General features: G+C 32.3%; 1 protein-coding gene and 1 long non-coding RNA gene across 3 annotated transcripts in view; one reads left to right on the top strand and one right to left on the bottom strand.

Moving 5' to 3' along the window:
• Positions 1-39: 39 nt before the first annotated feature.
• LOC127731183 (natural resistance-associated macrophage protein 2-like) overlaps positions 40-14,519 on the top strand; it is a 36,192-nt gene continuing 21,712 nt past the window's right edge. For both annotated transcript variants that reach the window (XM_052240130.1, XM_052240131.1), the window contains exons 1-8: positions 40-158; positions 2,974-3,165; positions 5,006-5,128; positions 5,626-5,791; positions 8,383-8,443; positions 9,150-9,288; positions 12,659-12,814; positions 14,105-14,263. In XM_052240130.1, the coding sequence (XP_052096090.1) occupies positions 2,992-3,165; positions 5,006-5,128; positions 5,626-5,791; positions 8,383-8,443; positions 9,150-9,288; positions 12,659-12,814; positions 14,105-14,263 (978 nt within the window). In that variant the 5' untranslated portion in view covers positions 40-158; positions 2,974-2,991. The remainder of the gene's footprint in view (positions 159-2,973; positions 3,166-5,005; positions 5,129-5,625; positions 5,792-8,382; positions 8,444-9,149; positions 9,289-12,658; positions 12,815-14,104; positions 14,264-14,519) is intronic.
• On the bottom strand, positions 5,830-6,498 carry LOC127731184 (uncharacterized). Its single transcript, XR_007995547.1, has 3 exons — positions 6,431-6,498; positions 6,353-6,391; positions 5,830-6,158 (listed from the first exon to the last, which is right to left on the bottom strand). It is a non-coding gene; the product is annotated as an uncharacterized LOC127731184 (long non-coding RNA).

Here is a 14,519-nt window from a genome sequence, read left to right as displayed (position 1 = left end):
TTCTCTGTAAAAGATTTAATCAAGGGGAGGTAATTATTATATCACAGATCAGGTGCCCGTCTGCACGTTCAAAGGTAGATCCTGTATTCAACTGGCACTGTAACCAAGTAAAAATCTCAACGAAATGTAATATAGTCATTTAATATTCAGCTTTTAAGGTATTGTTATGTTTTAATATCATTACAAGACAAATTACAAAATGTCTCCATCTATATTATGTATTTTTAATATTTTGAGTGTCGTGTCATGACTGTCAGTCATAGACATTAGTTGTTGACACTTCACTTCAGTTCATCGGGTTTAAACGGAGTCTATTTGTCATTAATTTATTAATAGTTTTTGAAACACGTGGAACGTTATTTTCATTAAATTTTGACTTATTATTTCATTTGTGTGTGTGTAGCATTTTTATTGTTAACAATACAACACACAGGCACTTGAGAATGCAATGATAAAGGGACCACTATTACCAGCTATCACTACACAATACAATTTTTCTACAGATTGCCATTAAACGAATTAGTTTTGTACAGCAGAGAATTTTTTAAGTGATTGTAATTGTTCTAAAGTAAAATTGTAATTAATTACATTTCTAAAGCATGTATTAAATTTAAGTAATCGTAATTAATTACATTTCTAAGTAATTGTAATTATGTAATTAATTACATTTCTAAAGTAATTGTAAATAATCATGTTTCTAAAATGGAAAATGTTATTTTATTTAAATTGAAGCTTTTTGCAATGTAATTGATTGGTAATTAATTACTTTGATTGTAATTGACCCATGCAATGCCTGAAAGGTATACTTACGGTGTCAGCCTTTCAGCTTCAAATATATATTCCTTGAATGCTAATCAAAACCTCTATAACAAGAGGTTTAATAAAGGCATACTTTTAATTATGCAAAGCTTCTAAAACCTTTACACCCAAAACCTCATGATGAGACTGACCCTCATGAATATATTTCATCATACAGTAAAACCAATTTAATTGAAATAGATGAATAAATCATTGAGAAAATGTACAAGAAGTTTTGTAAGTTTGCTTTTGATGTAATGGAATATTTGTAATATTGAGTATGAAGTGTACTTGGGAGACAACCGATGCTTTATTTTGTCATTCTACAATGGACCTATTTATCAAATTTTAAGATTTTTGTTGAGCCTGCGACTTTTGTCGCAAAAGCGAGACATAGCGATCCTACATTCCGTCTGCGGCGGCATCCACAAATATTCACTCTGTGGTTAAAGTTTTTGAAATTTTAATAACTTTCTTAAACTATCCTGGATTTCTAACCAAACTTGGACAGAAGCTTGTTTATGATCATAAGATAGTATCCAGAAGTAAATTTTGAAAAAAATAAATCCTGTTTTTCCATATTTTACTTATAAATGGACTTAGTTTTTCTGCCAGTTAACATTACATTCACTCTGTGGTTAAAGTTTTTAAAATTTTAATAACTTTCTTAAACTATCCTAGATTTGTACCAAACTTAGACAGAAGCTTGTTTATGATCATAAGCTAGTATCTAGAATGAAATTTTGTAAAAATATATTTTCCTGTTTTTCCGTATATTACTTATAAATGGACTTAGTTTTCCTTCCAGTTAACATTACATACAGTCTGTAGTTAAAGTTTTTAAAACATTTATTAGATTCATAAACCATTCTGGATTTTTACCAAACTTGGACAGAAGCTTCTTACAATCAAAAGATAGTATCTATAACAAAATTTTTAATAATTTTTTCCCCATTTTTGTTGAGCCTGTGACTAACAGCAAAAGTAGGCTAGACACTGGGTTCCACAGATGTAATACTGTGAATAGGGGAGGACATACATTGTTCTCTTGTAATCGATGTAATACTGTGAATAGGGTAGGACAGACATTGTTCTCTTGTTGCAGATGTAATACTGTGAATAGGATAGGACATACATTGTTCTCTTGTTACAGATGTTATACTGTGAATAGGGGAGGACATACGATGTTCTCTTGTTGCAGATGTAATACTGTTAGTAAGGGGGGACAGACATTGTTCTCTTGTTACAGATGTGATACTGTGAATAGGGGAGGACAAACATTGTTTTCTTGTAACAGATGTAACACTGAATAGGGGAGGACATACATTGTTCTCTTGTTGCAGATGTAATACTGTGAATAGGGTAGGACAGACATTGTTCTCTTGTTGCAGATGTAATACTGTGAATAGGGTAGGACATACATTGTACATTGTTCTCTTGTTGCAGATGTAATACTGTGAATAGGGGAGGACATACATTGTTCTCTTGTTGCAGATGTAATACTGTTAGTAAGGGGGGACAGACATTGTTCTCTTGTTACAGATGTGATACTGTGAATAGGGGAGGACAAACATTGTTCTCTTGTTACAGATGTTACAATACTGTGAATAGGGGGGGACAAACATTGTTCTCTTGTTGCAGATGTGATACTGTGAATAGAGGAGGACATACATTGTTTTCTTGTTGCAGATGTAATACTGTGAATAGGGTAGGACATACATTGTTCTCTTGTTGCAGATGTAATACTGTGAATAGGGTAGGACAGACATTGTTCTCTTGTTACAGATGTAATACTGTGAATAGTGTAGGACATACATTGTTCTCTTGTTACAGATGTAATATTGTGAGTAGGGTAGTACAGACATTGTTCTCTTGTTACAGATGTAATACTGTGAATAGGGGAGGACAGACATTGTTCTCTTGTTACAGATGTAATACTGTGAATAGGGTAGGACAGACATTGTTTTCTTGTTGCAGATGTAATATTGTGAGAAGAGGAGGACATACATTGTTCTCTTGTTACAGATGTGATACTGTGAATAGGGGAGGACATACATTGTTCTCTTGTTACAGATGTGATACTGTGAATAGGGGAGGACTTAAATTGTTGTTGCAGATGTAATACAGAAAGGGATGACATACATTGTTTTTGAAAGTCTATCTTTCTAATTGCAGATCTGATGTAATATATAGATGATGGCAGATTCATCAGATGTGATTGATAATGATCCTGGAAATGAAGGTGTGATGGAGAAGAATGATTCTGGTAATGGAGATGTTCAACAGGATGGACAAGAGGAGAAACAATTTACTTCTGTGGCATCCACATATTTTGACCAGAAAATCCAAATACCTGATGTTCCTCAGGTAAATGTGCAGACAACAGATATTTGAATAAACATTCAATCACTAGCAGTCATTGACTTAAATCTAAAGGCAATCAATAAAAATCTGTTGATATAAAAATATGGATGTGGTATGATTTTCAATGAGACTACTATCCACTAAAGTTCAAATAAAGTGGATGTAAGCAATTATAGGCACCGCACAGCCTTCAACAATGAGAAAGACCCATACTGTTTAGATGGCTATAAAAGGCCCTGACATGAAAAATATGAAACAATTCAATTGAGAAAACTAACGGCATAATTTATAACAAAACAATTTACAAAAAACAAATATTACAAGACATGAACCAACGACAACCACTAAACTACAGGCTCCTGACTTGGGACAGGCACATAAAGAATGTGGTGGGGTTAAACATGTTTGTGAGCGCTCAACCTGATACTTTTTGAATATTTTTGTTGTATGTCCTGTATGTATAAAATAAATTGATTTTAAGTGTTTTGCTATTAATTTCTAAAGTGTTAACACTGTTATTTTAAAGACTGAATGTTTCTATTTTTTCAGATTACAGCAATTGTGTTTTATATATATATATATATATATAGAAGTCTATAAAAAGGACCAACCAGCAAATTTACTATGTACCGGATCATCTAGAATAGACGATACTGTGCAGATAAGGAAAAAATTATATAAGTCTCTAGACTTATATATATATATATATATATATATATATATATATATATATATATATATATATATACAACTCGTCTAAACATCAGCCCAACAATGTTAGATCTGTAAATTTGCTTGCGAAAGCAAATTTACAGATCTAACATTGTTGGGCTGATGTTTAGATGAGTTGTATATACAGAATGTACACAGCCATGTATCACCATCACTGCTGGTGATCCGATGGATAAATCTGTTGTAGAGTTGTCACTGGTTCAGACGTACTTATAATTTTTGCACCTCATGTTTGCGGTATACTATCTTTTCCGCAATTTATTGTTTTCTGTTTGGTATTAAATTAATATAATTAAGATCCATTGTGTTACATCTGTGATCCGTTTATTTGGCAATCGCCATGGCAGTCAGCAGGGTTTAAGTACATCCGTTGTTCGACCTGCCAGTCAAATGCGTTTTGTTAAAATATACTTTTTCTCTTTTTTGGTCTTTTGGAAAATGTTGTTTGTGCTGTATTTAGACCCCTCTAGAAAGAAATTTGTTTTGCATGCACATGTATAAAAATTGCGGTTTTTATCCAACGCAATCATAGGTTTGAATGTTGTTTTCAATTTAGACTTGTTTATATATATATATATATATATATATATATATATATATATATATATATATATATATATATATATATGTTCATTAAAAACATTTGATTGATTTTTATTTTATGCATTATGTACTTTGCATATTCAAGATGACATATTTCAAAATAATGATATTTGAAAACAAAGTTATTTTAAGTAGGATATAAGTCGTGTTCACACTGATATTTCAAATGAAAGATAGTTTTGAATCCTGCAGGGCTCATACTGTAGATCATTTCTATCGTGGGTACACATTTTCATGAATCGAATAGACCTTTTCTTCCATTCTGAATAGTATGTCAAGCTTTTAACATATTGACATTCATAAACATGTGATGGCAGTTCTTTGGCTGCCACTAATAATGTGGAGTGGTAGGGATGAGCCGCTGGCATAGGGCACTTTTTTTGCAGACATGTTTTAGCTAGAGAAAGTTGTTGGCTTTCACAAGGCCTGGTTTCCTTATGAGTATAGCATACCTTGACACCAGGATAGAAAATTATCACCTAATATTTTGTATGCTTTTATTTTGCAGACCCGTTTTAGCTTTAGAAAGTTGTGGGCTTTCACAGGGCCTGGTTTCTTAATGAGTATAGCATACCTTGACCCTGGAAATATAGAATCAGATTTACAAGCTGGTTCTGTTGCTAGATTTAAAGTAAGTTTTATGATAATCCCCCCCCCCCCCCCAGATGGTCATATTATCTTTATGATAATATATAAGTTCTGCTAGGAAGACACAGATTGTTTGTTATAATACACAAGTACCAGTTTACCTTATAGTTGTTTGGCTACTAGGCCACCTTTGAAAATTGATCTGTCTTGATGAAAAGTTTGAAATTAAATGGTTTTTTGAATTTTTCATATATGTATAAAAAATAATTCAAAGAAGCTATCTTTTGCTCAAATATTCATCATGAACTTTGAAGGATCAGCAAATAATAGATAGACACCTTAATATGTACATTGACCATCTTTCAACACTTAATGAATCATTTAAATTTGCAAGGATCTTCATTTTATTTTCTTTTACAAATTAAAACCCTTTAAAATTGTGAATTTTATTTTTATGGTCTTAAACCTGTATGCATACTTTACAAGTAATTTTTTGAAATAAACATATTTGATTCTTCAAGATGTTTCTTTTTTTTATAGTTGTTATGGGTGCTAATGTCTGCCACATTTCTAGGACTGTTGATGCAACGACTTTCTGCCAGATTAGGAGTTGTGTCAGGTTTCCACTTGGCAGAAATTTGCTATAAAAGATATGGGAAAGTTCCTCGTATCATCTTATGGATAATGATAGAAATAGCTATTATAGGTAAACTTTTATATTATATTATTGCTATAAGATGGATTTCAAGCAATCTTATGACCTACACCACCAGTTCAAGGCTTTCAAGCAATCTTATGACCTACACCACCAGTTCAAGGCTTTCAAGCAATCTTATGACCTACACCACCAGTTCAAGGCTTTCAAGCAATCTTATGACCTACACCACCAGTTCAAGGCTTTCAAGCAATCTTATGACCTACACTACCAGTCCAAGGCTTTCAAGCAATCTTATGACCTACACCACCAGTTCAAGGCTTTCAAGCAATCTTATGACCTACACCACCAGTTCAAGGCTTTCAAGCAATCTTATGACCTACACTACCAGTCCAAGGCTTTCAAGCAATCTTATGACCTACACCACCAGTTCAAGGCTTTAAAGCAATCTTATGACCTACACCACCAGTTCAAGGCTTTCAAGCAATCTTATGACCTACACACCAGTTCAAGGCTTTCAAGCAATCTTATGACCTACACTACCAGTTCAAGGCCTTCAAGCAATCTTATGACCTACACCACCAGTTCAAGGCTTTCAAGCAATCTTATGACCTACACTACCAGTCCAAGGCTTTCAAGCAATCTTATGACCTACACCACCAGTTCAAGGCTTTCAAGCAATCTTATGACCTACACTACCAGTCCAAGGCTTTCAAGCAATCTTATGACCTACACCACCAGTTCAAGGCTTTCAAGCAATCTTATAACCTACACCACCAGTTCAAGGCTTTCAAGCAATCTTATGACCTACACCACCAGTTCAAGGCTTTCAAGCAATCTTATGACCTACACTACCAGTTCAAGGCCTTCAAGCAATCTTATGACCTATACTACCAGTCCAAGGCTTTCAAGCCATCTTATGACTTACACTACCAGTTCAAGGCTTTCAAGCAATCTTATGACCCACACTACCAGTTCAAAATCTCTTACAGCAACTGTTTTATGCTTTATGCTTTATATTGTTGATTGAAAGGGAAATAAGCTGAGGACCACCTCCAGGTGCGGAATTTTCTCGCTGCATTGAAGACCCATTGGTGGCCTTCAGCTGTTGTCTGTTCCTTGGTCGGGTTGTTGTCTCTTTGACATATTCCCCATTTCCATTCTCAATTTTATTATTAAGTGGTATCTTCATGTCTTTAGATAACAACAAAAGCATTCTTTGATTATTTTTAAATCAAGACCCCAGACAGAAGATATTGAATAATTTCCCTTCAAACAAATTATATCACCTGCAGGTAACAGGTTGAAGAATTAACTTTCCAAAATCAGGAGATTTTAGTTATTCAGTGGAAAAATGGATTACCTGTACATAAAAATTTAAGGAGAATTTAAGTTTTTTGTGTTTAAAGGTAGAAATATATTGTTTTTTCAAAATTTTGGACATATAGATATAAGAAGATGTGGTATGAGTGCCAATGAGACAACTCTCCATCCAAGTAAAAATTTATAAAAGTAAACCATTATAGGTCACAGTACGGTCTTCAACACGGAGCCTTGGCTCACACCGAACAGTAAGCTATAAAGGGCCCCAAAAAATTACTAGTGTAAAACCATTCAAACGGGAAAACCAACGGTCTAATCTATATAAAAAACGAGAAACGAGAAACACTTATGAACCACATCAACAAACGGCAACTACTGAACATCAGATTCCTGACTTAGGACAGGTGCAAACAAATGCAGCGGGTTTAAACGTTTTAATGGTACCAAACCTTCACCCTTTTTCCTGAAACAATAGTGTAACATCACAACATAGAAAGACACACTATAAAATATCAACTGAATGTATATATGTAATGTATATCTTGAATTGTTTTACATTTTGTCATGTCAGAGCCTTTTTTATAAATATTTAGGAGAAAATGAGTAAACCGTAAAGTTGAATGTTGTTGCAAAGTTTAAATTGCATGATTTCTGGTTCAAAACATGTTAGCGAGGTTTTATTTTTTCTTGTCTTCACATCATTGTAATAGAAGAACAAAGGATAATGGGTATCCATCCATGACACAAAATCAGTACATGCACAGCAAAAAACACACAAAATGCAAAGGAACAGCACTTTTATTGCTGTTCTTCATCTCAGTGTCACAGTGAGGCCTTCAACATGGAGCAAAAAAAAAAAAAAATCTCTCACATCACTGCAAGTTGAAGACGGCCCCTAGCACAGGTTGGAATAGGATTCTTTGCAAAATAATTCGGATAGACTTTGTAAGATGTAACACCACCAAATCGGGCCTGGTCAAAATAGAACATACTGGAAAGTAGTACATATTTAAAACAAAAAGGTGAAGGACTGGTGATCGTTGTTGAATACATATTGACTGATAATTTTGAATAATAAAAATTCTAAAATTGAGGGCATATATTGCCCTTCTTTAAAGAAAAAAAATATGCAAGGGTATTTTTTCCTTATTTTATTGTGAAATTAGAGAGAAAAAAAACCCTTGAAGTTCCCCACTTTACAGTACATATATATGATAAATGATAAAAAGAGATGTTTACCTCATATTGTCTAATGTCATTTATTCAACAATTTGGAACCACAGAAAATTTTAAACTGCTTCATTATTTATTTATTTTAGGTTCTGATATGCAAGAGGTTATAGGAACAGCCATCGCATTTTATTTACTGTCTAATGGAAAGTAAGTTATACCGTTTACATTTGTACATCACTGTCAAAGCATATGAATCATACTGAATCATTCCATCAGAATATTTAATGAATGTTTGAATACTTTTGTCTCACTTAATGTCAGTGAATAGTTTTACTCCACCAACATTTGTTTCATCATCAATGACAGGTTTACATTTCTTACCAATGATTATTTTCTTCAAAAAAGTTTATGGAGGACTATTTAGAGTATCTCTGGTGTACACATCCATGTCTATATCTGCATATGAGTGCACAGCACCATTCAGTTCCATGAAAATAAGGGTCAATCATTACTATATTAAAGAAGTTAAAGGAAAAGAAAGGTAAATCATTACTGTATAAAAGAAAGAGTATAGGTCCAATTATGTTACACTGAGGAACCCCAAAATGAATATCTCTTGAAATCATTTCTACATTATCTTTTATTACTTTTTGCAATCTTTCTGACAGATATAAAGTGAACCATTGCATCAAGTCAAAAAATAATCTTAATAGTAATACTAATGGTTTATCATATGAAACATTGTCAAAGGCTTTTTTTAAATCAAGAAATACCAAAGATACCCTTGGACATGTTGGATGGTGTTGGCTGTTTATTTTTTGGGGCCTTTTTACATTTTGATGCTTTGAAACATTATTGTTGCAAAGATAAATTTGTATTAAATTGTTATCATGAATAACGTTTTTAATTTTAGAATACCATTGTATGCTGGTGTATTGATCACAATTTTTGACACTTTTACGTTCCTGTTTTTGGACAAATTTGGTTTACGTAAATTAGAATTCTTCTTCACATTCCTCATCACAGTGATGGCAGTAACATTTGGTTATGAGGTATGAAGCAAAAATATTGTACATATATAGTAAAAATTTACTTTTTCACTTTTTTGGTCTTTTGAAAATGACTAAATTGAAAACAACGTTCAAACTTATGATTGCGTTGGATAAAAACCGCAATTTTTATACGTATGCATGCAAAAAAAATTTCTTGGTAGAGGGGTCTAAATACAGCATAAACAACATTTTCCAAAATACCAAAAAAGTGAAAAAGTATATTTAAACAAAACGCATTTGACTATTAGGTCGAACAACAGATGTTCTTAAACCCTGCTGACTGCCATTGGCGATTGCCAAATAAACGGATCACAAGATGTAACAATATGGATCTTTATTATTAATTTAATACCAAACAGAAAACAATAAACTTGCAGAAAAGATGGTATACCGCAAACATGAGATGCAAAAATTTGTACACCATATCCGGATTTCGACAATTAATGTCTCTTCAGTGATGTTAGGAATCGAAACGGTATTTAGAAGGCTATATAATTTACCTCAATTTAGGATAGACTCTTGAATTTTGAAGAGTTGAAATAGGATGAACGGATCATATAAACCGTATATATTGCCATATAAGGCAAATATAATATAAGCCCAAACGAAAAAATATGAATAAGTCTAAATTGAAAACAACGTTCAAACCTATGATTGCGTTGGATAAAAACCGCAATTTTTATATATATATATTATATGGCCTTCCAAATACCGTTTCGATTCCTAACATCACTGAAGAGACATTAATTGTCGAAATCCGGATATGGTGTACAAATTTTTGCACCTCATGTTTGCGGTATACCATCTTTTCCGCAAGTTTTTTGTTTTGTATTTGGTATTAGATTAAAATTAAGATCCATTTTGTTACATCTGTGATCTGTTTATTTGGCAATCGCCATGGCAGTCAGCAGGGTTTAAGAACATCTGTTGTTCGACCTGCTAGTCAAATGCGTTTTGTTAAAATATACTTTTTTACTTTTTGGTCTTTTGGTAAATGTTGTTGTGCTGTATTTAGACCCCTCTACCAAGAAATTTATTTTGCATGCACACGTATAAAAATTGCGGTTTTTATCCAACGCAATCATAGGTTTGAACGATGTTTTCAATTTAGACTTGTTTATATTTTTTCGTTTGGGCTTGTATTATATTTGCCTTCGGGTTTATATGATCCGTTCATCCTATTTCGACTCTTCAAAATTCAAGAGTCAATCCCAAATTGAGGTAAATTATATGGCCTTCCAAATACCGTTTCGATTCCTAACATCACTGAAGAGACATTAATTGTCGAAATCCGGATATGGTGTACAAATTTTTGCACCTCATGTTTGCGGTATACCATCTTTTCCGCAAGTTTTTTGTTTTGTATTTGGTATTAGATTAAAATTAAGATCCATTTTGTTACATCTGTGATCTGTTTATTTGGCAATCGCCATGGCAGTCAGCAGGGTTTAAGAACATCCGTTGTTCGACCTGCTAGTCAAATGCATTTTGTTAAAATATACTTTTTCACTTTTTGGTCTTTTGGTAAATGTTGTTGTGCTGTATTTAGACCCCTCTACCAAGAAATTTGTTTTGCATGCACATGTATAAAAATTGCGGTTTTTATCCAACGCAATCATAGGTTTGAACGTTGATTTCAATTTAGACTTGGGTATATATATATATATATATATACATAAAGATAATCAGCGAATTGGATTATTACAGCTTGGTTGCCAGTTATTAGATATAAAAGGTGGTATGGATGAATTTAGCAAAGTAAATGCAATGCATAGTAAGTGAGGAACTATATTTTGACATATGAAATGATTGTAAGGTGTACACGTCCTTCTGGGAGGGTTCATATGAGCTTGATCTCATTTTCATGCCTCATTTGTCAATAATGAGTTTTTTGTGGTCAATTCCATATCTCTGATACTATAAGCAATAGCTCACATATATTTGGCATATGGAATGATTGTCAGGTATACATTTCCATCATGCAGAGTTTATCTGACCTCATTTTCATGGTTCATTGGTTAATAATAATTGTGGCTAGTTCATGTTTCTCAGATACTTTAAGCAAAAGGTCAACAATATTTGGTGCATGGAATGATTGTAAGGTTAACATGTATGTCTGGCAGGGTCCTTCTGACCTTGACCTAATTTTCATGGTTCATTTGTCAGTCTTAAGTTTTTGTGGTTAGGTCTTTTTCTCAGATATAATAAGCAATAGTTTAACTATATTTGGTGTATGGACATATTGTGATATGGATCATCAATAATGTGTTAAGTTTAAGTGATACTTGTAGAAAAACCTATATCATAAAGACATTCAACATAAGTGAAGCAAGCAAGCCATATTAGTGTACAAGTGTGTACTCTTAGTGTTGTTGGGTTGCTGCATCATTGAAATGCACTCCACATCTTCCTTCGTATATTTCTGAATGTTTTATATATTGTTGATATATAACATATATATTGTTGATATATAACATATATATTGTTGATATATAACATATATATTGTTGATATATAACATATATATTGTTCATATATAACATATATATTGTATGTTAGTATATGTGGGCTGTGTCAAAAGATTTTGAAAAAAAACAAACAAAACATCAATTCAATTTTTATCTTGCTTGAACAACTACATTACCACTATATATGTAAATGTCCATCACTGATATACAGAATACAGTATACATATGTAACTTACATTTTTCTGTAAGGTAGATCAGGTATTTTTTTCTTAACATCCATTCTGGGGATTTGCAAAAATACTCTTTTGGTTTAGAAATATTTTACCAAGTATCATTCAACAGACAAAAGTAACATATAAAACTTCAAATTTCAAGATTAAACGATCAAAAAATTAAGTGACATTAAGTGTATTTAAAATTTCAGAACAAAAAATCCTTTTAAAATCAAGGGCAAATAATTACATTGAAATTGATAGGACAATTTATGTTTTTTTTATTTTTCCAGAAAATAAGGCCCATGACCCCTATTTTTATTTGATTTTTCGAAAGTATCTATGAAAAGCAATTCTCTCGTCGAATTTAAACCAATTCTATCGTTTAATGTTTCCTCAATAAGGAAAAATTGAATATTCCCTATATAACCCTTATAAAATAACTGTGATTTCCTTAATTTCAAAATTTCAATGCATTTTAACAAAAAAACAAGGTCGTTAATCGTGACCCCAGTTTTTATATTGTAATTTGAGAGTACATTGCCCCATAAGTCTTTTACAGAAGTTAAAGAAAAATCTATTGTCAAACATTTAGACACCCCAGCTATCTTAACAGTATAAATCATAGTGAAAAACCTTGGATTATAAAAGGTTGTTAATGCTATAACTTGTTATTAATTTCTATTACAGTATGTTGTTGTCGCTCCAGACCAGCCTTCACTATTAAAGGGACTTTTTGTACCAGGCTGTGCAGATTGTGGACCCAAACAAATTTTACAAGCTGTAGGAATAATTGGTGCTATTATCATGCCACATAATATATATCTTCATTCTGCTCTTGTCAAGGTAGGTTTAAGTTGTACATAATTACAGGTAAACATAACTTCAATTTTCTGCATGTCCACTTAGATAAATTTCCAACACAATTTTGATATCATGTCTATATAACATATGGTCAGGGCTGTCAGATATGTTATTTAAAATAAAAAATTGTTTTGCAATACCAAATTTTGTGATTGTAAATTTTGGGAATTTGAAAAAATAAAAAAATGAAACATTCATCTTAATCAAAAACACCTACTTTAAATATCATGAACTTGTACTCACTGATATATTTCATAAGTAAATGATTTATCTTTGAGTTAACAAAAAATCATTTTGGCTCTTTTTCGGCCTATAAATCTTCTGTGATTTTCCATAGTATTTTGAAAACAATACAATGTATACACTTTGCACATGTTTCTTAAACATTTTGATACATTTGTAAAACAGTATCATAAAAATAAGGAGATGTGGAATGATTGTCAATGAGACAATTTTTCAAAAGTTCAGAAGACATAAGCAGTTATAGGTCACAGCTCAGTACAACAATGAGAATAACCCATACTGTATGGTCAGCTATAAAAGGCCTTGACCTGAAAAATAGGAAACTATTCAAAAGAGAAAACTTGTAACCTAATTTATAACAATTCAATATACAAAAAACAATTATGACAAACATGAACCATCAGCAACCGCTAAATTAAAGGCTCCTGACTTGGGACAGGCACATAAAGAATGTGGCAGGGTTAAACATGTTTCTGATCGCTCGACATTCCCCTAACCTGGGACTGTGGTGTAACAGCACAACATAAGAAAAAATGTAATAATCCATTGCAAATCGCAAAAACTCGGTAGATCGGTAAGAAGCACAACATGATTAAATCAAGTTCTCCCAGACTTAAGCATCAATCAGTACACATCCAAATGGATTTAGTGTAAAGATGTCATAAACAATCTAAATGAATGACCTAGTGCCAAAATATAGGTAAACAGCTATATAGATAGAATGTAAGATCACAAGTACTCATAACTGTACATCTATTTTTAGTGATGTTTGAATTTTTCAAAAACAATGTTTAAAGATTATGCTAAGGTGTCAAATTGATAAACTTGAAGAAAATTAGTTTTTCATGGGATCAATGAGTTTACATGGATCTTATCTTTACAGGCTCTATAAACAACATCAACTTAAAAAATTAGGAAGTTATGTCCTGTTTTTAATAAGAATTCTACAGGTATAGTCTACATTTCACTCAAAATGATTAAAGTATTCAATAAGGAATGCCTGATTATTTTAAACTGTTATAATTTCAGTCTCGAGATGTAGATAGAACAAAGAAAGAAGAAGTGAGTGAAGCCAACAAATATTTCTTTATAGAAGCAGCCATCGCCTTACTGGTCTCATTTATCATTAATGTCTTTGTTACATCAGTTTTTGCTGAAGGTTTCTATGGCCGTCGTCCTGAAGATATAGTAAGTATGGGTTGTCTCACTTACTTTAACGCAAGAAACTTGATTTGAAAACTTTAGAGTTGAGTCTTATTTGAACATTTTTACATGAATAAGTTCATTTGAGTGAAATTTATTGGAGTGTAAATGTTAGTTGTAAACCAACAGCCTGCTTTTCCAAATTAGTGTAGTTATAATGACAGAAAATAGTGTTTTTCTTAAGAAATATGTTTGTTGTTTGAAAAATAAGTCTAAAGTGTATAACTGATTTTAAAATCTG

The sequence above is a fragment of the Mytilus californianus genome, unplaced genomic scaffold, assembly GCF_021869535.1.
Source record: "Mytilus californianus isolate M0D057914Y unplaced genomic scaffold, xbMytCali1.0.p SCAF_2, whole genome shotgun sequence".
In the NCBI taxonomy this organism is placed as follows: Eukaryota; Metazoa; Mollusca; class Bivalvia; order Mytilida; family Mytilidae; genus Mytilus; species Mytilus californianus.
The sequence above is the reverse complement of the archived record's forward strand: the minus strand, read 5'-3'. Positions and strand labels throughout refer to the sequence as shown.